Raw genomic sequence first — 25,000 nt, forward strand, 5'->3', positions numbered from 1 at the left:
GAACTGGGAGGTCACTGGCAGCAGATACCTGGACAGACGGAGGAGACAGGGAGAGGAACCGAGGGAGGAGATGGAGGTGGAGTCGGGAAGAGGAGCAAACATAATGAGGAGATTAGATATGTAAAGGTCAACGCTGAAAGATCAGGGAGCATAAACCCGTGACACGGTGGCCATATAAAGCATGCTGTTAAAAGACCCAGCTCTGTAATGAGAAACATTACTGGTTATGGTGGCACGTGCAGGTGAACACCTTAAAAATCCCGAGTCAGTAAAAGATCTCATCAGTCTCAAAGCAAAATAAAAATTCCAGTGCTATTATTATTGCATTTTGTGGTTTGTCTCTCTCTACAGTTTAATTCAAAGGGGAGACCAATGTGGCCATATTATTTAAACTAAATATAATCAGTGGAGTAAACAGATGGTGTTAATCAAGTATAGTAACAGTAAAGTATGGTAATATTTAATATTTATCTGCTTGTAGACTGATTACTTCTTACATACTGTGCTGTATAGTCAGCTGAGCAACAGACCGAAGATGAATTTATTTCAGAGACAAGTGAGTTTCTGGGGTCGAGCTGAACTTTCAACACTTGACTTTTTCAGTTTTTCGGTGATCATGAACAAGAAGTCCTCACCTATCGTTCCGCGGCATAGACGTCAGAACCTTTCTAAGACCTTTCTATGACACCTTCCACCGAGACAGAGCAGAGAGGCAGCTCCTGCTAACAGCGTTCCAGTACCTGAGAATGACAACGTAAAGCGCAATTTTGCATTCTGATGTACGAAATGGCCTGAAGAAATGAAGGCTGATTGATTAGTTGATTAACTGGTTAAAAACTGGCGTCAGGTTGAGACAGAGACAGGAGGGGACTCAGCCGATGAGCCTAGCGCTGGTGAGTCGGATTATGTTTGTCAGGAAACGGTCAGACGAGATGATTAAGGCTGCATCTCCATCAAGTTGTTCCCTTTATTTTATTGCTTTTCATGGCTTATTAGCTACTATTCCTACACAATATAGATACGATCTCTCCCAAAAAAAAAGAAGCTCCAGCTCTTGGCGCTACTCCCGAACAGGAGCTGTGCTGCTTGTTTGTGTCTCCACTGAGTCTTTCCTGCTTGTCATTATGTCCCATCCACATTTCAACCTGATTGGGTAGCAGTGCTCAAAAAGACACCGGTGAACAGTGAGCTTCAAGGCAAAATTGAAATTTCTTCAACTCCTGAACAGGCAAAGTGCTCAAAGTGCCGAGTGTTACAGGTTCAATTTTCAAGAGGTTGAGGATGCTGAAAGTGCTAGTTCACCATAGAAAACAATGAGAAAAAAACGTGTCTCTGGTGGAGACACAGCCCAAATCCATTAAAAGGTAAACGGGGACTTCTGGTTGGTTATAATGAAAGCTATGCATTAGATGTTTAGCTGTCACTCATTAGTCAAAGAACAGCAAGGAACTTATCTCAAGCTTTTGAAGGTTGATCAGTTTCCAAACATTATTATGAAGCATTTCCAACCCATCTGGATAAGTTATTTGACATTATGTGTGATCTTCATGGCATATCTACAGTCCAGAACTCTGACTGATAAGAATCTACACATGCAGAATGGTGTTATGGTCAAAAAGAAATGGCATTGATGAAAATGTTAAAGATGCGGCAATCTAATCAAACAGCGACCAGTGGGGCCAGGGATTACAGCATGAAAATAACACCCTCTTCCAAGCCTGCGGAGAGATAGCGCACTCCTCTCTGACAGACCTCTTTCCCTGTGAAATAGCTCTTGGACAAATTAGCTTAAGCAGCCTCTTCTAAAGTCGGACGAAGAGAAGGAAAAAAAAAAGGCCTGTCGCTGAGGGCATCCTCTTCAGCGCAGCACCAGGCCCAGGAGAGTTAGCAGGGATTCAAATTAACTTCATTTAGTTCAACGAGAATGTCCTTGAAACAACTTCAAGTGGGGCGCGGGTACTTGTCAAGCACGTCTTCCCGGGCCGTGGATGAACTCGGACAAACGAGTGCAGGGATCCAGCGCTGCTGCCGGGACTCAGCCACTCCAGTCACAGGGCACCGGCGGTCAGGGCCGGGGTAATCCGGGAAACTGAGCACAGCCATTGTTTATCCCCTTGAGCCGCTTGAGTTTCTGGCAGGTACCGCCGCAAACCTTGTCATCTCTGGAGTGACATTTAGACACACGGTTAGCGCTGGTACTGGAACGTCTAAGGAGCGCCGTCTGATTCATCTCCTGTATTTTTCATTACGGTTCTCTGGCGCTTACGCTGCTTTATTCCTCAAACCTACGTTATGAGATTTGCCATTTAAAAAAAAACAGAAATAGAATAAACAAAATCCCATATTGGTTTGGATTCTGTCCTTGGCTTTGTAAGAGGGATCTCTCCTCTATGCCCTCAATTTCCATATGGTGTTTTAAAGAAAGCCCAGGCCTGGCCAGGGAAATGCCACTTGAAAGCGGGGGAGAAAAGGAGAAGGAAATCAAATATTGAACATGCGTTGTGGGGATGAGTGTATTTTCTGCCGAGCTCCTCTGCAATTCACTTTGAAAAATATTCTGTTCGCAGAAGCAGTCATGTGGCTGGGTGGGGGCTGTAAGAAGGTGGTGTTGATGGAGGTGGTTAGGAGAAACGGGGAGAGGAGCAGAGAGAGCGAGGGGTGGTGGGTTCTCATGTCCGAATGGCCGCTGTCTCTGTGGGCTATTTTTAATTGGACCCTCGTTCTGCGTCTTCCAGGTTCCCCCTGCTTTTGATCATGGAAACATTCACGGCTACGACGTGCATGCCTGAGAGATGGGGAGAGGGCCTCTGCATGGGCTTTTGCTTCGCTCCAAACCATTGGTGGACACAGAGAGAGAGAGAGAGAGAGAGAGAGAGAGAGAGAGAGAGAGAGAGAGAGAGAGAGAGCGAGAGAGAGAGTCGATGGTATGTACACTAGCCGCGGACTGCATACTGACAGGCCCTCGGCGCTGCTCTGCGGTTCTCCATTGAGACGCTCTGCTGCCGTGGTGAATTAACAGGATAATGTGGGAAAGTTAAAGAAAGAAAAAGAAAAATGGAGCTGGAGGAAGGGAGGGATCCCTGATGCAAACAGACAGCCAGCAGTAGGCAGTGGCTTGAAGGTTATCCGCTGCCCACATTCATTCAGCCAAGCACCCCAATTAACCCTAATTATCACTCCACTCTTCAGACAGATGAAAGTTAACGGGATCTGAAACTTTTGTCATTATGGGAAAATTGTCTTCTGGTTGGCAGTGGCGGTTCAAGGCTCAGCAAGCGAGAGGGTGTAATTAGGGCAGATGGGATGGCGGGACTCCTCCAGGAGTCGCCCAGGCTATTGACACACGTGATGGAGACACTCCAGCGTGGAAGGAGGCTTGAGCAAGAGCGGCCAGGTGTGGTCAACGACTAGGACCACCGAGCTGTCCAGCACTCAAACCCACTCAGGCGTCGCACCCAGCTCACCCCAGAGCTGTGTGAGTGTGCGTGTGTGTGTGTGTGTGTGTGTGTGTGTGTGTGTGTGTGTGTGTGTGTGTGTGTGTGTGTGTGTGAGGCTACATACACATGTGATAAGGCTTTTGTGTGAGCCGTTGTGCATCTGTCAAAGTGCAGGCTGCAGGAGGTAAGACAGCAGGTTCAGCAGTTAGACAGTAAAAGTTGGAAGGCCTTCAGGCCTTGGAGCGAGGAGGTGACGGGAGCGCGGTGCTCATTTAAGGCGGCAGCACTCTAAAAAGAAAACTTCTCAAATTTCCAACAAAAGACGAACAAAAACACGCAGTGTGTTGTGTTTATGAGATGCAAAGTGTGCCAGCACACAGCGTAAACAGCCCACCAGCTGGTGAGCGGTCTCTTAGACCTCCTTCTGTCTGCAACTGGTCCAAGTATCACATGGTTGGTGGCATCACGCTTGATTCATTTCCACACTGGAATCAGCCTTGTTACACCGCCACGGAGAGATGAATACTTTTTTTTGTTGCATTTTTTCTTCCAATTGCACTTGGCCAATTACCCCACTCTTCCGAGCCATCCCGGTCGCTGCTCCACCCCCTCTGCTGATCCAGGGAGGGCTGCAGACTACCACATGCCTCCTCCGATACATGTGGAGTTGCCAGCTGTTTCTTTTCACCTGACAGTCAGGAATTTCGCCAGGGGGAACGTAGTGCATGGGAGGATCATGCTATTCCCCCCAGCCCCCCCCCGAACAGGTGCCCCAACCGACCAGAGGAGGCGCTAGTGCAGTGACCCACATACCCACATCTGGCTTCCCACCCGCAGACACGGCCAATTTTGTCTGCAGGGATGCCCGACCAAGCCGGAGGTAACATGGGGATGCGAACTGGCGATCCCCGTGTTGGTAGGCAACAGAACAGACCGCCACGCCACCCGGACGCCCCCAGATTAATACTTTTAAACGAAGAGTTGCTAAACTCATTCGAGGATATCCTCAACTTTGTAATCTATCACACAGAGATTTAAAGACAACTTAATGTGCTCAAATTCAGTAACAGCCGGCCCTGGTAGTAGCGGCCTTGTAATCGTTCTGCGGTCCCCAGTGGCATGGAGTGATACAACAAGGAACAATGAGTTCATATTGAGCATACTGACAACGTGTTCGCCAGTGTTCCTTTTGGGGAACTTCTTTTGTTGTTCCAAGTAGAATGTCCGCCTTACATGATGCTCGTTTTACACACACACACACACACACACACACACACACACACACACACACACACACACACACACACACACACACACACACACACACACACACACACACACACACACACACACATTTTAACGGTCCTATCCAAATAAAGGGTATGCAACCAATCATGCGTTTTGCCTCCCAGCTGAGGTGTGAGGAGAGGTGGTGGAGAGACAAAACCTGCATATTGAGGAACTGTGAAGTAGGCGGTGCAATGGAAGCCATTTTCTCTACTCCTGCGATGAGGAGACAGTGGTTCCTGGTTGCCCAGTGGTTTGCTTGTGGCATTTAGCCTGCTAGGATCAGCGGGTTCAAATCACATCATACTAAAAAAAAAAAATGTATGCCTTCCCTGTACTGCAAAGCACAGTGGATGAGGTATCCACTGCGAGCCGTACGTGACATGCGAAAGCTGGTGGCTGGTGATGCAAGCAAGCATCATCAGAGACGCTGCGTTTGCGGACAGGCAGTGTTCCAAAACAGTCTTGGTTTGGCTTCCTTCTCCTGCCTCCTTTCCTTCAACATCATCGTTAGCATGAAGGACTGGATGGTTAGCATCAATCTTACACAAACTCACACTGGTCCGTTAACATCAGTCAATCCAAACAGTCCCTTATTTGAAAGGCAGCGAAGGAGAGGAGAGTGAGGCCATGCCAGATTGTTAGCTTGCACAACCAAGGTGATAAATTGCTGAGCAGGTGGGCCGTGCCATGGGTTGGGCGGTGGTGGTGGTGACAAAAGCCGTAAGCGGTGAATGTGACGGGGGGGAGGGGGGGTGATATGGGGGCTCAGCAGAACTAAACCAAGCAGAGACCTGCATCGAGGGGCGAGCTGACGGAGGAGGAAGAGGAGGAGGAAGCAGCGGCAGCAGCAGCAACAGCAACAGCGGTGGTGGCGGCAGGAGGGGCGGAGCCATGGGCAGAGGGTGGTCCCGCAGCCAATGGGAAGCTTTCGGACACAAAGATATATAGATAACACATAGGGGAAATAAAGAGAGACAGACCGACTCAAGGCTTTCACCGAGGCGAAGAGAAACCTCCCACACAGATAAAGCCACGGCGGGCGAGTCGTCCTTCATGTGGCTCGACTCGCTAAATCCACGTTCAGTCACATTTTAAAAATCCTAAAGACTGATAACTCCACACACTCCATGCACTCATATCTAACTTCAAAACAGTTTAATTAAGAATAAAACCTAGACATCAGGCTAGTGGCTCGGTCTGGTCCACGGTATTTACACACAGCATTCTCATCGTTCCATCTTCTTTTTTGTCATGTAGATTTTAACAGGCTGAAAGTGATAGCCTGTTAAAATATGTGCAAGGGTTATGAATCACGTAACGCAATGCCCCAGGAAAAAAGGAGGTCTCTCTCTCTCTCGCTGTCTCTCTCCTGCGCTCTCTGTCTGTGTATGTCTCTTGTGTAGCATAAGGTCATTTGCAGCACAGGCTCATCTGGGCTCTAATTGAATTAAGAAGGCCTCGGGGGGCCCTGGACTAACCTGCGCTAATCTGTGGGCCATTATTTCCTGTTAACAGCACTCTCAATCCCTCCACCTCCCCCTATCCCTCCATCCTTTCAGCCGAAAGCCTGCTTTAAAACGTTCACTCCCTCCAAACTGTGGCTGTCGACTCCTGCAGGGATCGAACTCAAAAATAGAATAGAGGTGATTTTTTTTCCTCCTAAAGGGGATGGATATCTTGAAAATGATTGTCACTACAGCTCTCTTCCACAGACGTGAGACATTTCACCTTTTCATAGGTCACTAATGATTAGGTGAGTTCCCCCCCCCCCCGTTTTTTTTTCTCTCCAATTGTACTTAGCCAATTACCCCACTCTTGCAAGCTGTCCCGATCTCTGCTCCACCCCCTCAGTCGATCCGGGGCAGGGCTGCAGACTACCACATGCTTCCTCCGATACATGTGGAGTCGCCAGCCGCTTCTTTTCACCTGACAGTGAGGAGTTTTGCCAGGGGGATGTAGCACGTGGGAGGATCATGCTATTCCCCCCCCAGTTTCCCAATCCCCCTGAACAGGCGCCCCAAATGACCAGAGGAGGCGCTAGTACAGCAACCAGGACACATACCCACATCCAGCTTTCCACCCGCAGACATGGCCAATTGCATCTGTAGGGATGCCCGACCAAGCCGGAGGCAACACGGGGGATTTGAACTGCTGATCCCCGTGTTGGTAGGCAACGGAATAGACCACCACACTACCCGGATGCCCGACTAGGTGAAATTTTCAGTGGCCGCTTGTGTGCCTGTTAATGAGAACACTGTATCATGAACAGCACGGTGGGATTGATTTAACTGTATTTCAAAAGTGGCAATTCATTGATTACTGGAGCAAATCAGCAGTTTGTGTACCATAAAGCCAACTAAGCACACTACAAAACTTTCCAAGACCTATTATACCGCTTAACAAACAGCAAAAAAAGAAGCACATACTGAAAATTGTCTCCCGTGTCACACACGGTCATCATAGCTTTTAGATCTTGCCGACAATATGACTTGTGAGACACCCTGTCCCTCTTTATTTTACATCTTTAATGTCAGTTAAGTGGAGGTGAGTATTCCTGGGTGGAAGTTAGCAGGAGCTATCTATACTGTGGAAGCACACTGCAAAAGAATCCACCTCCTCACCCCTGCCCAGGAGCCTCATGAAAGCGCAAACTGACTCACAGCAAGTGGGGACCAATGGAGATGGCAGCCTGCAAAGAACTCTCCTGATTGGCTGATAAGCAGCCGCTGTTTGTCTCTGTTTACAGCATCCACAGAGACCAGAGTTTTTCCTCTGTGCATCTACTGACTTGATAGTCGTCAGAATATAGAAAGAGTTGACTGATTATTATAAAGAAAGTGTTCTAAATTAAAACTGCTGATAGCCGCTTTGAGGCGACGCTACAATCCAGAAAAAGCAGCAGGGTTCGAGCAGGTAACACGTCACCGCATCGTAGTTAGAGACCCTTTGAAGAAACACACCTACTGCTACCTGAAGTCACGACCTGTGACCCTTCTGGAACAACGTGACCTCTCTGACACAGTGGATTCCCACCACCTTTCCCGGTATGACTGTATACCCTCATCAAAACAACAACACAGAAAGATCGCTGCAGATGTTGAACACTGAAGGGGTCAGGGGGTCAGGGGTCAGGGGGTCAGGCGCTGTCCTCACCTGGTGTCATCCCACTCGGGGCTGAGGCCGGTCAGGGAGCTGCGGGACTCGGAGACAACTTTGTAGACGACCAGCAGGCAATCGCGGCACAGCTGGACCAGCCGGCGGCAGCACTGCAGCTCCTGTGGCGAGACCACCTCGCTGCTCTTACTGAAGATGACCTCCCACGATGACCTGGAGACAACACACACACACACACACACACACACACACACACACACACACACACACACACACACACACACACACATCAACATCAAGTATGATTATTATACACGGCTGTGAATTCACTTATAGCAAAATGTAAAGTGAATAGTATAGTATACTGTACATGTGCAGAAGCAATTATTCATGTGCTTACAGTCTTTCCTTATGCGCACACACGCACGCACGCACGCACGCAAGCACACACACACACACATGCACGCACGCACGCAGAGAAAAAAGGCGCACAGGGAGGCAGAGGAAAGAGAGGAAGGAATGAAACAAATCCATGTACAGTTAACGCTCTTTAAAAGCGCGGACATACCCCTGACTGTGAGACAGATTCGACAACTGAGACAGCGAACCCTGAGGGGGGGCGTGTTTGATGTCTCCCCCTTTCACTCCTTGGGAGACGGGGCGGGCGAGAGGCACCACACGTGCCTCCATTCTCTCCCTTCTAAGTCTTTTTTCAAAGCTTGTTGAGTTCGGCGGCCACAATGGCTGCCAGGGTGTTTGACTGTTGTTAAGTCCCTCGGACAGAATATCAAACAGTGGGTACGGGACAGACAAGGGGAGAGAACAGGTGGGGTTATAACTGGACTTGGAGTGTGTTTTAAAAAAAAATCTTTTTTATTGAGGTGTGGCATTTCACTGTCGCTGTGTGACACCGGACCCCCTGTGGGGTTCATCCCTGTAGGGGCTGTGGCCCGCTGCAGGGAGGGCCTAGCAGGCGAGCTAGCCAGCAAGCTAGTTCATCTGGGGCAGGCTGCGATCAGACAAGACCAGCATGGGGTGCAGCATGCTGGGCGTAGCGATGCATCTGCGCTAGCTTACAGCAGGCTACACAAAGCTAGGCTAGGCTACGTTCTACCCCCAGGCCCCAGTACCCCCGACTCCGCACATCTGGCTGTTCAGCCTCCCAACTCGCCATCCTATTCTTGTTCCGCTTAAAAAAAAAAAATTTCATTGTAGTCACTCTCATAACCTTTTTTTTAATGCCACTGACTCTCCATCTTCTAATTGATTCATTGTTTGTCTATTGCTGCTTAATTTCATTTCTTCATCTCCCCACACCGGAAGCGGTGTGGGAAGATGGCGGTGCGAATTCATGTTTGCGGCGGCCTCTTAAATTTGTCTTTGTTTGATGGCTGGGGGAGCTGGCGCTGGATTGGCTGGGAGAGCTTGGTCTGCTGCGTCCGATGGGCCCAAGGACCACGGCCCTGCCTGGAGCTGCACCCGAGGAGGAAGCAGCGAGGGTGGTCTGACAAGTTGCAGAAGTGGGGCAGGCTAAGCTAACTGCTAGCCCATGTGGACCAGCAGTTCCGACTGTCATCCTGGCATTCGCTCTGTTGGACAGTGAATCTTTTTTTTCATATGTTGGATATATGTGTTCTTGTAGTTTGAATATGTGTTTTTGTCTTTGTGTTGCACTGCTGTGGGCTGGGGGAAACAATATTTAGTTTCATTTCATGTGTGCAGGTGCATGCAATGAAATGACAAATAAATGTTCCTGATTCCTGATTTGCTTCATAATCACTTGGGGTTGAAGTCTCCCAGCACACACTGGGTAGAAGGCAAGGAGACATGGATCAGTTCATCATAGGACACACACACACACACACACACACACACACACACACACACACACACACACAAACACAATCGCTCAAACACCATTCACACCTATGAGCAATTGAGAGACTCCAGTGTAGCTGACATGCATGTGTTTGGAGTGTGAACCCATGTGACCACAGGGTGGACATGTACATAAACGCATGTGACCACAGGGTGGACATGTAAACCCAGTGATTCTCAACTGTATGCCATGTAGAGTCATGTTTATGCAGGTTTTCTTTCCAATCCAACACTTCATCAGCTTGTTTCACTAATTAGTCCTCCAGTCTAGGTGAAAGTGTTGTATGGTTTGGAGACAGTGGCACTGATGAAAAGACAGGAGGCGGAGCTGGAGGTGGCAGAGTTGAAGATGCTAAGATTTTCATTGGGAGTGACGAAGAAGGACAGGATTAGGAACAAGTATATTAGAGGGACAGCTCAGGTTGGACGGTTTGGAGACAAAACAAGAGAGGCAAGATTGAGATGGCTTGGACATGTGTGGAGGAGAGATGCTGGGTATACTGGGAGAAGGATGCTGAATATGGAGCTGCCAGGGAAGAGAAAAACAGGAAGGCCAAAGAGGAGGTTTATGGATGTGGTGAGGGAGGACATGCAGGTGGCTGGTGTGACAGAGGAAGATGCAGAGGACAGGAAGAGATGGAAACGGATGATCTGCTGTGGCGACCTCTAATGGGAGCAGCTGAAAGTAGTAGTAGTAGTAGTCTAGGTGAAGGTGTGTTAGTTATTGAAATCAGCTGGTGTACCAGTGTTGGGTTGGACTGAATGACCCATATGCAGTACACATGGCTCCCTTTAGCATAGTACTACTTCTGGTTTAAGGCAAATGATCAGGAATCAGGAACACTTTATTTGTCATTTCACCTCATGTACTTGCGCACATGAAGTGAAATGAAATGCCGTTTCCCCCAGCCCACAGCAGTGAAACATACAGACAAAAACATTTAAGAACTACAAGAACACACATTCAAACTAACACATATATCCAAACCACAAAAATAAAAAATATATCACTGTCCATGGGAACAAATGCCAGCCAGGATGACTGTCAGACTGCCGGTCTGCATGGGCTAGCAGTTAGCTTAGCCTGCCCCGCTTACGCGTCCTGTCAGACCGCCCTCGGTGTTACCTCTGCGGGTGCAGCTCCGGGCAAGGCTACGGTCCCTGGGCCCACAGCGCAGCAGACCAAGCTCTCGCAGCCGATCCAGCGCCAGCTCTCCCAGTCAACAAACGAAGACAAAAATGTACACGCAGACGTGGACAAAGACACTGCATCGAAGGTACTGGGTGAGGCCGCCACCAATGTGAATTTGCGCCACCATCTTCCCACACTGGAAGTGGAAGTTGAAAGTATGTCATCATGCAGTCTTCACATTTGATAATGTCTCAATGCAATACGCATGTGTGTGTGTGTGTGTGTGTGTGTGTGTGTACACAGGTGCTAAGTTCATAGGGGTTCTGTGAAGACACGATGGAGGGGAATGACTCATTCTGCAAGAAAGGCTTTCTGTTACATCAAACATGAGGAAAAAACTAGAGACAAAACTCAAAAAAGAAGATAGAAAAACCTTCAAAGGACCAGATAAGAGATAACCAAGTAAGGGAAGTGAGAGGTCTGCTATTACATCTCCTTCTCTGTCTCTCCTCCGTCTTTGAAAAGAAAAGACACTGATCAGTGACCCAGATCTGTGACCTCGTTCTGCATTCTGTCTTCCTAACAGACACACGTCTTCAACTCACACAGCTTTTAGGGAAGATGGACGCAGGATCTGCCTCTCTGTCTAACTGTCAGCCTGTCTATCTGTCTGCCTCTCTCTCTGTCTGTCTGCCCGTCTGTCTGTCCGCCTGCCCGTCTGTCTCTCTGTCTGTTCATCCGCTTGTCTGTCTGCCCATACGCCTGTCTGTCTGTCTGTCCGTCTTTCTGTCTGTCCGTCCATCCATTCTTCCGCCTATCTGTCTGTCTGTCCACCTGTTTGTCTGTCCATCCACCTGTCTGTCTGTCTGTCCATCCACCTGTCTATCTGTCCATCCGCCTGTCTGTCTGTTCATCTGTCCATTTTTGTCCTGTTCTCAGCTGGATAACTATAGATAAATGCCCCCATTATCAATCAAAGATGAACAGCTAAGGAAGCTAGGAGGAGGTGTATGGGAGGGCTGTACGGTTTGTGAACTTTGTCTTATGAAGACAAATGACTGCTCTTATTGACGCAGCAGACAGGAAATGAGGCTGTGGACGCTGCAGAAAAGGCTCCTCCACCTAAATTTCTGTCAACAAGTCGACTGAATCAGGATTCTCACAGCAGAAAAGCAAAATAAAAACTACGACTTCTCCTGAGGCTATTTCCATATTCAACATTATTCCCAATTAAACTTCAGCGAAGAGCATCCTCATAGTGAGTGCAGGTGTCTGTCCTTCATATTTCTCCATGTCTAAAGTTTTATTTGGTTTTTGTTTTCTATGTTTTTGTAAAGGGTGATGGGCTGTTTCAGGTCTTGTTCTGCAGGATGGAAAGTTCTTACTTTGGACTTGCGTGAGCAGAAATACTAATGTTTGGAATATTTCCTCAAAGACTTGGAGACCTGCAAGCAATTGAGTTGACCGCTGTCACCCAAGCAAAAGTCAACGTGTCCACAAAAATCACTGTGGACAGCAGTTGTGGAGCAAAGTCTCTAAAGAACCTTGCAAACCTTAATTCCAGTAAAACATTTTTTTTTATTTTTCTCCCTAATTGTATCTGGCCAATTATCCCGGTTGCTGCTCCACCCCCTCTGCTGATCCAGGGAGGGCTGCAGACTACCACATGCCTCCTCCGAAACATGTGGAGTTGCCAGCCACTTCTTTTCACCTGACAGTGAGGAGTTTCACCAGGGGGGCATAGCGTGTGGGAGGAGTCCCCCCCACCCCACCCCGAACAGGCACCCAGACCGGCCAGAGGAGGCACTAGTGCAGCGACCAGGACACGTACCAACATCTGGCTTCCCACCCACAGACACGGCCAATGTATCTGTGGGAACGCCCGATCAAGCCGGAGGTACCACGGGGATTCGAACCGGTGATCCCTGTGATAGTAGGAATTCCAGTGATTTGATGTTTTTACTTAGACTAATGATTAACAAAGCACCATTGTTAACATTAAAGTAAAATTTTCCAATTTAAAAAAAAAAGTGGACTTCTGGCTGGTCTAAACCAGTGATGTCCCTGTCCCTTATGATCTCAACCAATTTACAAACAACATCCTGGATTGTATTTCCGTCCCCTCTCAGGGCCATTTCACATGACAAGCGTAGGGGGCGCTATCTCACCGTATTATGGTATCACGATCTAGTTATGTCGTCACAGAAGCATCGAATGGAAGTAGAGAAGTAGAACGTGGCGGAAGAATAACATCCTCCATTTCTCTCGCCTTGTCTTCTTGTTGTGGAGTGCCACCTCCCACTTCTGCAACTCCATAAATATTTGTTGAGGTCGGTTTTGTAAAGTTAAAAAAGAAATTCAGAATGATAATCTGCAGATGTGATGTCAAATAGAAAAGAGCTTTTCTGTTCTCAGCACTATTACTTCCATTCTCATTCTTTGCTTTTTGTTCCTCCTCTCTGCTGTCCAAGTCTCGCCGTCTCTCACTCCTCCTCCATTCTTATTGGTGGGCGGAAGTAGAAGTGACATTGATGAGCTGTGTATTTCAAGAAAAGCTGAAATTGTTGGGGTGTCCAGGTATCATAGCAGTCTATTCAGTTGCCTACCAACACGAGGATCTCCGGTTCGAATCCCCATGTTACCTCCGGCTTGGTTGGGCATCCCTACAGACACAATTGGCCGTGTCTGTGGGTGGGAAGCTGGATGTGGGTATGTGTCCTGGTCGCTGCACTAGCACCTCCTCTGGTCAGTCGGGGGGCCTGTTCGAGGGGGAGGGCGAACTGGGGGGAATAGCGTGCTCCTCCTTCGCGCTAGGTCCCCCTGGGGAAACTCCTCACTGTCAGGTGAAAAGAAGTGTCTGGTGACTCCACATGTATCGGTGGAGGAATTTGGTCGTCTGCAGCCCTCCCCGGATCGGCAGAGGGGGTGGAGCAGCGACCGGGATGGCTCGGAAGAGTGGGGTAATTGCCTGGGAGAAAACGGAGGGGGGGGGGGCTAAAATAGTTTTGACTTTGGAAGGAGGAGCGCTCACAGTGCTACGCTCTAAAGAGAGGTTAGGTCTGTGCACTGGGTTTAAGACCTTTCCATAGACAACAATACAAAAATACAGATCGTGTTTTTTACATGTCTCTGGCTGATAAACAGTCAAAGCCCTCTTCCCTCTATCCTCCAGTCTAAAGCCACATTCAAACAAACACTCAGAATGAAATTTTCAGCACCACTGGTGTTTTGCCCTGTTCACACATACAGCTTCTATCTGTGAGATTTGCAGATATAGTGTTTGTTCACACATGACATGTCAGTGCCTTCTGTCCTGATACACCCCGTTTGTGTAAGATGTCTTTTGTTCTATTGGCCTCTCAAATTCTTATGTGTTTCTTTTATTTGATCTCCATGTACCACACAGTTCACTATTGATTTAATCTGCACAGATTGAAAGTGGCTCTCTCATTCTATGTTGGTCTATGTTCTAGACAATTCTAAATACATAGTTTACTTTCACTGGTTTACAAATAAATTTCTTGCTTCCGACAAAATGTGTGTGATGAACAAGTCATGGACACATTCCTCGTGACTGGTTCACCCGCTCGAATGAAAGCGTCTTAATATGGCAATCTGACTAATTTTGTCCAAACCAGCGATACCAACATGTACCCTGGCTCTGTCAAATAACAGAAGCTAAGCAGGTGTGGGCTTGGCTAGTACTTGGATGGGAGACCTCCCAGGAAAACCGAGTCGCTGCAGGAAGTGGTGTTGGGGGACCAGTAGGGGGCAGTCTTCCCTCTAATCTTAATAAAAACAACAAATATCAAATCCGAGTGCAGTGACGGAGACGCTGTGCTGCAGGAGATGCTGTCCTTCGGATGAGATGTTAAACCGAGGTCCTGACTCACTGTGGTCATTAAAGATCCCATGGCACTTACTGCAAAGAGTAGGGGTTCCCCCGGTGTCCTGGCTAAATTCCCAACCTGGCTCTCTCCATCTGGCCACCTAATCATCCTCCCCATGTAACTGGCTCAATGATTCTTCCCTCTCCACCTCAAGCTGATGTGGAGTGAGCCTTCTGGTACAAAATGGCTGCCGTGCATCACCCAGGTGGTGCTACACATTGGTGGTGATTGAGGTGAGTTTCCCTTCTTCAATGTGAAGCACTTTGGGTGTCTAAAAAAGCACTATATAAATGTCCATCCATGGGCACCCCGGTGGCTCACCTGGAAGAGTGCATACCACATAAGGCTGAGTCCTTACCGCAGCGGCCTGTACTGGGTTCGAAACCGGCCTGGGCCCTTTTCTGTATGTCATCCCCTCTCTCTCCCCTGCCTTTCCTGTCTCTCTCTAGACTGTCGCTATTGAATAAAGGCAGAAAATGCCAAAAAACAATCTTAAAAAGTAAATAAATGTCCATCCATCCATTATCCGAACCACTTATCATGCTCTCAGAGACGTGGGGATGCTGGAGCCTATCACAGCAGTCATTGGGCGGCAGGCAGGGAGACACCCTGGACAGGCCACCAGGCCATCACACAGGGCCGACATACACATACACACACAAACACACACATAGGAACAATTTAGTGCGACCGATTCACCTGACCGACATATCTTTGGACTGTGGGAGGAGGAAACCGGAGCATCCAGAGGAAACCCACATAGACACAGGGAGAACATGCAAACTCTACACAGAAGACAACCCGGGACGACTCCCAATGTTGGACTACCCTGGGGCTCAAACCCAGAACCTTCTTGCTGTGAGGCGACTGTGCTAACCACTGTGCCACTGCTATATAAATGTAATGATTATTATTATTCCCTGTGATGGTCTGGCGGCCTGTCCAGGGTGTCTCCCTGCCTGCCGCCCAATGGCTGCTGGGATGGGCTCCAGTATCCCCCCGCGGCCCTGAGAGCAGGATAGGCGGTTTGGATAGTGGATGGATGGGTGGTGGATTACTATTATTGTTATTATTATAAACTATCATCACTTGTTAATGTTTCCATTTATGGCAATCGGTCTTGAGTTGGCAAACTGCTAATGCTACTTTCATGGAATGCCGACTACAGCTCATATTCACATATAAACCGACAACGAAAATTCAGAGAAGGTTTACAGGTTAGGTGGCATGTGTGAACGGGGTCTGAATAAAGCAGAAACATAACCAAAAGCTAATCTTTAGAAAATAAAAAAATATGCGGTTTCCATCCAACAACCAATCAAACAAACCCCCCCCCCCCCAATCCATCCATCCCACCACGCCGCCTGCAGACGGCCTACCCGGTGTTGGAGAAGCAGTTCCAGAGCCCCTGGCCATGGCTCCACAGCAGCCTGTTGAAGACGCGGTTGAAGAGGCGGTAGAGATGAAGAGTTTCCACGTCAGGCTCCCTCCAGATCCGCTGCAGCGCCGAGCGCACGTTGGTGCGCACGATGTCCAGCACCTTAAGGAGCGAGAGAGGGATGCAATATGATCAGAGGAGGTAAACTCTGTTCATCCCAGTAGGGAAACTGATTCATACAGCAGCAAACAGGAAACAGAAACAAAAAACAAAAACAACAACATGAAGGCAAAAGCACTTTACAAACTATAAATCATGTTGATGTGTCTCTCTCAGTGAGAAAACCCTTCAGGAGAGAGAGAGAGAGAGAGAGAGAGAGAGAGAGAGAGAGAGAGAGAGAGAGAGAGAGAGAGAGAGTGAGAGGGAGGGAGGGATGAAGAACAGAGGCTCCAACAAGCACATGAGCCACGGCGGAGTCTGAATGAAGGATTTCTCTCAGATTATCGTCTGGATTTGGTGGAGACTGAAGTAGTCGCTCAGAACCGCGAGGGATATCAAAATAAATGTTTATGTCAAAAACAGAAAGACAGATGCAAAATGACACACACAGAAACACACACATATTCACTCAAACACTACCTGAATATACAATACACACTAATATTTATTCCCACACACGGAATACTGAGTGAAGGGTTTTTGTGTGTGAGTGTGTATAAGAATTTGTGTATATTTGTATAAATGTGTGTGTGTGTGTGTGTGTGTGTGTGTGTGTATCTCAGGATGAGGCTGAGATGTGAGGTGGTAGTAGTGGTGGGGGGGGGGGTAGGGGAACACATCCATCCTGCCTTCTTGTTTATTACCCCCCCCCCTTCGGCCACAGCTCTCCTACTTTTGATTTCCTTGTCCTCATTACTGTCATGTTTGTTTGGTTTGTCTGCATGTGTGTGTGTGTGTGTGTAGAATTCTTTTTTTACAGAGAAACAAATTTCAACAGACATAAGCGACATGTGCACAGGAAGAAAAGGTGCAATGCATAAATGTGTAAAGATCCATCCACGCATAGACATACAGGCTCCCTCTCTCTCTCTCTCTCCTCTTCCTCATTTCTCGACATGGTCCTGAGATGGAAAAGCGATGGCCGCTACAGCCCTGACCCCTGCGTGCTGCTCATTAGGCTGCGTCACTCCAAATAAAACACCAGCTCCCACCGCCGCAGCCCACATCGCGGTGAGGAGGTGTCAAACCCAGAGATCGTATCATTAGCAGCAACGCCTACCGGACGGCGTTTCACAACCCCCCCCCCCCCCACACACACACTTCTCACTTCTGTGTTTGTTTACACCCTGTTTGGAGTTTGTCCCTTCTACCCCTCCGCATCTGAGATCATAACGATACTCTGGGTTGTTGTGTTCATTTCTGTTGTTGAGGTGGATCGTGTCATGTGATTCCCCCCCCTTTTCTCCCCAGTTGCACCTGCCCAATTACCCCACTCTTCTGAGCTGTCCCGGTCGCTGCTCCACCCCCTCTGCCAATCCAGGGAGGACCGCAGACTACCATATGACTCCTCTGATACATGTGGAGTCACCAGTTGCTTCTTTTCACCTGACAGTGAGGAGTTTCACCAGGGGGATGTAGCGCGTGGGAGGATCACGCTATTCCCCCCAGTTGCCCGCCCCCCCGAACAGGCACCCCGACCGACCCGAGAAGGCACTAGTGCAGCGACCAGGACACATACCCACATCCGGCTTCCCACCCGCAGACACGGCCAATTGTGTCTGTAGGTACGCCCGACCAAGCCGGAGGTAACACGGGGATTTGAACAGGAGATCCCTATGTTGCTAGGCAACAGAATAGATCGCCACACCACCCAAACGCCCGTGTCATATGATTTTTAAAGTTTTTGGTGAGGGGCGGCTTTTATCTTACGAGGTTGCCCCAAGAACAGACCTCAGAGGGATGGACGGCAGTAACGACAACCATCATGTTCGCCGACGTTGGAATCATCTATTCTTATTCTGATACAGGAGCTCGATGGAGGTCGGGGAAAGAGCATTTCGTTTCCCTCGAACACGATGTGGGAAATTTTTAAGGCTGCATGAATACGCATAATGCAGGAAATAGAATACTGAAAAAATCTCACCAAGTCCCAACAGCTTGTTAATGGTGATAAAAAACATTTTTTTTACAACAGGTGCTCACCTTCCTTTGTTTGGTAGAATCCAACTTCACCAGCCAATAGGAGGCCACTTTGGGTTTGTGGTATTTCCAGTTATCGAGGATCTGCGGAAGAGAAGTCAGAGTGAATAATAATGATAATAATAAAGCAACTTGATTGATTGATTGATAATGATAATAATAATAATTACAATAAAATAATAATAATAATTACACTTAAATAGCACTTTTCTAGACACCCAAAGCACTTAGTGAAGAACGGGGGAAAAAAATCAATTCAATGTCGAAAATTTTAAATTCATCAAATGGGATTGTTTGCTTGTACAGGCCTGCATCCTTTTAGGAGTTAAAAGCAAGCGAAAGATAAAAAAAAGACAACTAATGGATTCATTTCAACTGCCTATTGAATTCATCTATGCCTCTCTTTCTCTTTCTCTCGTTCCTAATCCCTTTTCACTATTGTTCCTCAACTTCAAAACTCAAACCTTAAAATAAAATAATCATATGGCGTTGCTAAGACAGGCTGAGAAAGTGTCTGAGCGAATAGACCTATTTTCTAAAATAAGGACATGCCAATGGTGAGATGTTTTCTACAGATTTTTCCTGGTGGATGTCATGCTGCTGTAAAGCCGCCTGTCATCTGGCCTTGCACAGAGGTATAATTTGACCTGAAGTGGTTCCTTTCTTTCCCACTACTTTAAGATGGAATGGTTACTCTGGGACGATGAGGGAGGGCAGAGGAGGAAGGAGGAGAAAAAAACTCTGAAAGCTCATTCCTTGAGCCACAGAACCAAACTGACGCACTTGCTTACACACTTTCCGTACTACCCAACTTTCCGTACTACCCAACTTTCCATACTACCCAACTTTCCAGACTACCTAACTTTCCTTACTACCCAGCTTTCCATACTACCCAACTTTCCATACTACTCAGCTTTCCATATTACCTAACTTTCAATACTACCCAGCTTTCCATACTACCTAACTTTCCATACTACCCAGCTTTCCATACTAACCAACTTTGCATACTACCTAACTTTCCATACTACTCACCCAACTTTTCGTACTACTCAACTTTCTGTACTACCCAACTTTCCGTACTACTCAACTTTCCATACTACCTAACTTTCCATACTACCAAACTTTCCGTACTGCCCAACTTTCCGTATTACCTGACTTTCCATACCACCCAACTTTCCATAGTATCAAACCACAGAGAGTTTATCCTACATCATCAGTGCTATGGAATAATGGTGAAATCAAGTGGTGAGCTTTGTTATTTCAGCAAATACTTTTTTTAAAATTTTATGGTGTGTATCAAAAAAAATAATTTAAAACCCTCCTCAGGGCATGTGTGGATATGTTGAGAGCTGGTGTGGTTATTCCCATGTGCCGGCTCCCAGCGCCAACACCACTGCGTACCTACAGGCGCTGTTATTGTTGCTGTGTTGACTTAGGCTCCATCTCCCCGATGGTGCATGCAGCGCACCAGATTCCCTGCAAACACTGTTCCCAATGGAAAGCTGCAGAGCAAACGGTGTGTGTGTGTGCACACACACAGGAAAAAAAAACAACCCTAAAACAACCCACACAAACACGTACAATCCATGAGGATCCTCCTTCATTGAAGTTATTTGTCTGCTATTCTCTCTCTCTCTCGACAAGAACCTTTGACTCCGCTCTGAGACTGCCGCTCAGCGCGCTCATTTGTCATGTTCATTTCATACATATGCAAATTTCCCTCAATTAAGCCGTGACAAAAGCACGGCACACGCTTCAACTTTCCGTGGGTTTCGGTGCTGTGCTGCAGCGGCGGTGGTGGGGTTAGGAGGAAATAATAATAAAAAAAAACAAACGAAGCCCGCAATTACTCTGACGCAAACACTCCATTAATCCAATTAGGCCTAAACTTTGAATCAAGGCAAATGTAAAATGCCAGAGATTGTTTTCCGTGTTCAGTGAGAAGAATCCTCGTCTCCCTGAGGCTAAGTGTTGAGTGCCCCTACAGGTGCAGCACCCTCATTAGCGTGGCTATAAGTACAGGTGTGATGTTAATTGTCTCTCACGACCCCCCCCCCCCACACACACACACAAAGATACAGAAACAAAGAGAATGGAATAAATATTTGAAGAAGGGGGGGGGGCACTGATTAATACAATGGAGCGATGGGGAATAGCAGAGTTACTAGCGGAGCAGGATGTTGCGGTCGGGGTCATCTGAAAGACAATGGGAGCCCAGGAGGAAGACCAGGAGGTCAATATTAGTTAGGATGAAGAGTGACTGCACCTGGCCGCAATGTGGGCCACAGGGACACGATGAGTCAGGTATGCACACTCTACACATTCTCTCTCTCTCTCTCTTTCTCTTACACATACACACAAACGCTCTTTCTCTACTTTAATTTCTCATGTTTCTTTCTGAATTTATTGCTTTCTCTTTTTCAGTCTTTGTTTTCAGACATACAAAAGGAATCAGTACCTGCCCAAATGCACCTACATAATCACAAACATAAACATACATTTTTTTTCCTGTACTTGTGAGGATCCCCGCTGACCACATTCATTCTCTAGCCCTTAACCCTATCCTTAACCATCAGAACTACATGTCTAACATCAACCCCTATCCTGACCTTAACCTAATCCTAATCCTAATTCTAACTTTAACCTAATCCTATTTCTACTTTTAAACTAATCCCAATTCTAACCTTAACCTAATCCTAATCCTAATTCTACTTTTAAACTAATCCTAATTCTAGTCTTAACCTAATCCTAACCTTAATCTAACCTTAACTTCATCCAAATTCTAACTCTAACCTAATCCTAATTCTAATTTAATCCTAACTCTAATTTTAACCTAATCTTAATTCTAATTTTAACTTAATCCTAATTCTAACCTTAATCTAATCCTAACCTTAATCTAATCCTAATTCTAACCTTAACTTAATCCTAATTCTAATTTTAACTTAATCCTAATTCTAATTTTAGCCTAATCCTAATTTGAACCTTAACCTAATCCCAACTCTAACCTTAAAACCAAGTCCTAATCCTAAAATAGACCTGTAAAGAAGCGAAGACCAGCTGAAATGTCCTCACTTAATAAAAACTCAGATTTGTCCTCACAAAGATTGCTGAACATGAAAACACACACACACACACACACACACACACACACACACACACACACACACACACACACACACACACACACACAAAATGCCCATGGTAACAGTCACACTCACCTGCTCACACTCACACACATACACATTAACACAGTCACACACACCTCGTCCAGCATGGCCTCGGCCTCCTCCTCGTTCTTCCCGGGGAAGCGGATCCTCATGGCAGTGAGCGTGGCCAGGCTCTGTCGCATAAGCTCTGCCTCCTGCTCCTTACTTCTCAGGTTCAGCACCGGATCTCCCTACAAAATCGCACACACACACATTTTTAACAAAGATTGGTGACTGCTCACATTAAAAATGCTTTTGTTTGACAGACATAATTTGTATTTTACAAACAGTCTCCTCTCCTGAGGACATCACAGGACATCACGGGGTTTTTTCTCATAATCCCCAGTACCATCAGCAGAACATCAGAGTTTGGGGACATTCCATGAGAACAAATCAAATGTGTGTTGTTGGTCTCCGTCGATGGAGCCCCATCGGTGACGACGGACACAATTTTGCTCACATCCAAGCCATTCTTTTCAAAGACGTGTGTTATTTAACACTGGAACCACTGGGATTTCACTCCTACCTAAAACGACCATGGGCCATCCAAATGACGGCCTGTTTTTAAACTCTATATTCTGTCAAGATAAATACCCAAGTGAGATATTACTGCATTGCATATGTTAGTATGTCTGTTAGGAAACGACTGACACCAACATTATCATTTTAACCACTATAATACTATTTTTAAACAATTCAAACTTCAGAAAGACATGGTCAAACTTGAATAGCAAAATTGAAAAAGTGAAAATATTACCTGAAAAACAAAACGGAAAACACATATTGCTAATCTAACAAACGTAACAAGGCCTACAAACATGAAATGTAAAAAAGAACTGAAAATAAATATTGAACCAGTCCCAAACAACGACCGGAACTTAAAAACTACTAGAATGACAATGGGCCGTCATTCTATTAAAATAAATATCAAATTGAGATATTAATGCATTACATATGTTAGTATGTCTGTTAAGAAACGACTGACACTAAAATTAACATTTTAACAACTTTAATACTATTTTTCAAACAATTTAAAATGGCCGCTGTCCAACGCCTGTAAATACTGCAGCACCTCGGCGGTAGTCATGGTGCGTCTGTAACGGCGTCTGTAACCAGACATGTTGGCAATAATCAGAAATCAAGTTTAGACTGTAACTCTGCACTGGAGGACGCTAGTGTGTTTCTAGGACAGAGCAGCGAACTTCACGAAGGAAATGACGCAACCAACACACGTCATAAATAGTGACATGACGCACACGATCACGCGCAAATTACGAGCCGTCTTTTTGACCGCTCATGGTCGTTTTAGGTAGATCTTACAATTTTTTTTGTGCAGTTGATCTAACCCTCATTTTAATGCATATGCAATTTAACTCATATACAATTTTAGGAGCATTCCAGGAGCGGCAGGTCTGTATCTTCTTTTTTCCACAAAGTTATTAAACTTTGAAAATCCAAAATGGTCAAAATGACCGCCTTGGTCATTCTAGTGTTAAGGTCACCTTGTCAGCAGATCACTAACAACATGCTTAAATAACAGTACAATGAAAAACAAAAGCACCAAAAACTGTGATGAGAATAAGACAACAAATTAAGAAAACAGTAGAAAGATAGCTGTCTCTACTAAATTAACCAGACAGACAGACAGACGGGCATGTATAGGTAGGTATAATATGGTATAGGTAGTATAATATGGTATTGGTAGGTAGGTATAATATGGTATAAGTAGGTATAATATGGTATACGTAGGTAGGTATAATATGGTATAGGTAGGTATAATACGGTATAAGTAGGTATAATATGGTATAGATAGGTATAATACGGTATAGATAGGTATTATATGGTATACGTAGGTAGGTATAATATGGTATAGGTAGGTATAATACGGTATAGGTAGGCATAATATGGTATATAGGTATCATATGGTATAGGTCGGTATAATATGGTATAGATAGGTATAATATGGTATATGTAGGTAGGTATAATATGGTATAGGTAGGTATAATACGGTATAGGTAGGTATAATATGGTATACGTAGGTAGGTATAATATGGTATACATAGGTAGGTATAATATGGTATAGGTAGTATAATGCGGTATAGGTAGGTATAATATGTGCACATTGGGTGAAATTGGGTTGACTTCCATAGAAATTTCCAGTCTCAAAAATCTGTTATTCATAATTCTACTGTCGAGCAACCATAATGCAGTAAAACTTTTAAAACTGGACCCTTCAGCTCAGACAGCAGCCTTCTCGTGGTAGAGTGACATCACAATACCAGCTCTGCCAAACCGCCAGGAAAACACACTGGTTTTTGTTGGAATTACAACAAGACTCCCCCCGCGCGACACGCTTTCACTCCTCACATTAAACCGCCACCACGGTGAATCGTCAGCCGGCCGAAGTCAAATTAGATTTGTCGTTGGGTTCTTTCGGGACACACGGATCCCACCACAGAATATAGATTTCCCGATACGGCAAAACCATACAGGGAATACTGGCGTGCCAGTAAGATTAACATCAGGAAGTAAAACACAAGAGATATTTTTTTTAATGTGTGATCTAAAGCCTTTCTCCCAAATAAAAGGTGATAGTGTGTGTGTGTGTGTGGGGGGGGTGGGCTTGCTGTGGCTGTCTGCAGCCCTTGCCTGTAAAAGCACATTCCACAACTGGATTCTATTCTCCATGTTACAGCGCTCTCCACTCCATCACACTCACAGGTTAAAACGGTTACCAGGGAGCATTTCTTACAGTCTCCATTGGAGGAAGTGGAATAGAGGAGGCAGGCGGAAAGGAGCAGATGGCAACATAATAGGAGAATGCTGTCAACGGCTACAGTAGCTCTATACAGCGCTGGTGGACCCGTTTCAAAAGTTCAAAAGACCCCAAGTACTGTACCAAAGGAAGGACAAAAACTGGGGGGCAAAAAAAAACAACAAAACATTAAAAAAAAATTTTAAAAAAAACCCTCGCCGGAGGTAAAGGGGAATTACGTGGTCACACATTGCATATATTTTCCCCTTGTGGACCGAGCCTGCCATGCTGGACAACGCAAGCGAGAGACAGGAAGTTCAGACTCTTTGACACTCAGGGCAGTGTAATTTTCTGTGACCGACGGCTTATCGGACGCTTGAAGATTTGTCAAAGCTCAAAAATTATTTAGGCTGAATTTCTGGATGTGTGTGCACTTATTGTCTGGGATTTGTGTGTGTGTGCGTGTGCGTGTGCGTGTGTGTGTGTGTGTGTGTGTGCCTGCATGCGCGTCACTCACCATGTTTGAGTGGATGGTCCCCAGGCTGTTGCTGTGCGGAACCCGGTGGGCAGAGCCACTGCGGCTCAGCGAATGGGAGCGCAGAGAGGCAGAGCTGGGCCTCACCAGGGGAGTGGCCGGGGGAACGACGGGGGAGGGCTTGGCCGACGGCGCCCGCGACTCGTTGGGCGACGACAGGGAGGCGATGGAACGGGGGCACGAGAT

At 46.5% G+C, this 25,000-nt stretch overlaps 1 protein-coding gene across 1 annotated transcript in view; it reads right to left on the minus strand.

The window, feature by feature from the left end:
• ttll7 (tubulin tyrosine ligase-like family, member 7) overlaps positions 1 to 25,000 on the minus strand; it is a 173,083-nt gene that overhangs the window by 181 nt on the left and 147,902 nt on the right. The window contains exons 16-21 of the mRNA XM_056276406.1: positions 24,797 to 25,000; positions 21,581 to 21,715; positions 18,322 to 18,402; positions 16,121 to 16,281; positions 7,881 to 8,054; positions 1 to 28 (exon numbers count right to left, since the gene is read on the minus strand). The exon at positions 1 to 28 is cut by the window's left edge and continues 181 nt beyond it; the exon at positions 24,797 to 25,000 is cut by the window's right edge and continues 92 nt beyond it. Coding sequence (XP_056132381.1) covers positions 1 to 28; positions 7,881 to 8,054; positions 16,121 to 16,281; positions 18,322 to 18,402; positions 21,581 to 21,715; positions 24,797 to 25,000 — 783 coding nt within the window. The remainder of the gene's footprint in view (positions 29 to 7,880; positions 8,055 to 16,120; positions 16,282 to 18,321; positions 18,403 to 21,580; positions 21,716 to 24,796) is intronic.

Source organism: Lampris incognitus, chromosome 3 (genome assembly GCF_029633865.1).
Source record: "Lampris incognitus isolate fLamInc1 chromosome 3, fLamInc1.hap2, whole genome shotgun sequence".
Classification (NCBI taxonomy): domain Eukaryota; kingdom Metazoa; phylum Chordata; class Actinopteri; order Lampriformes; family Lampridae; genus Lampris; species Lampris incognitus.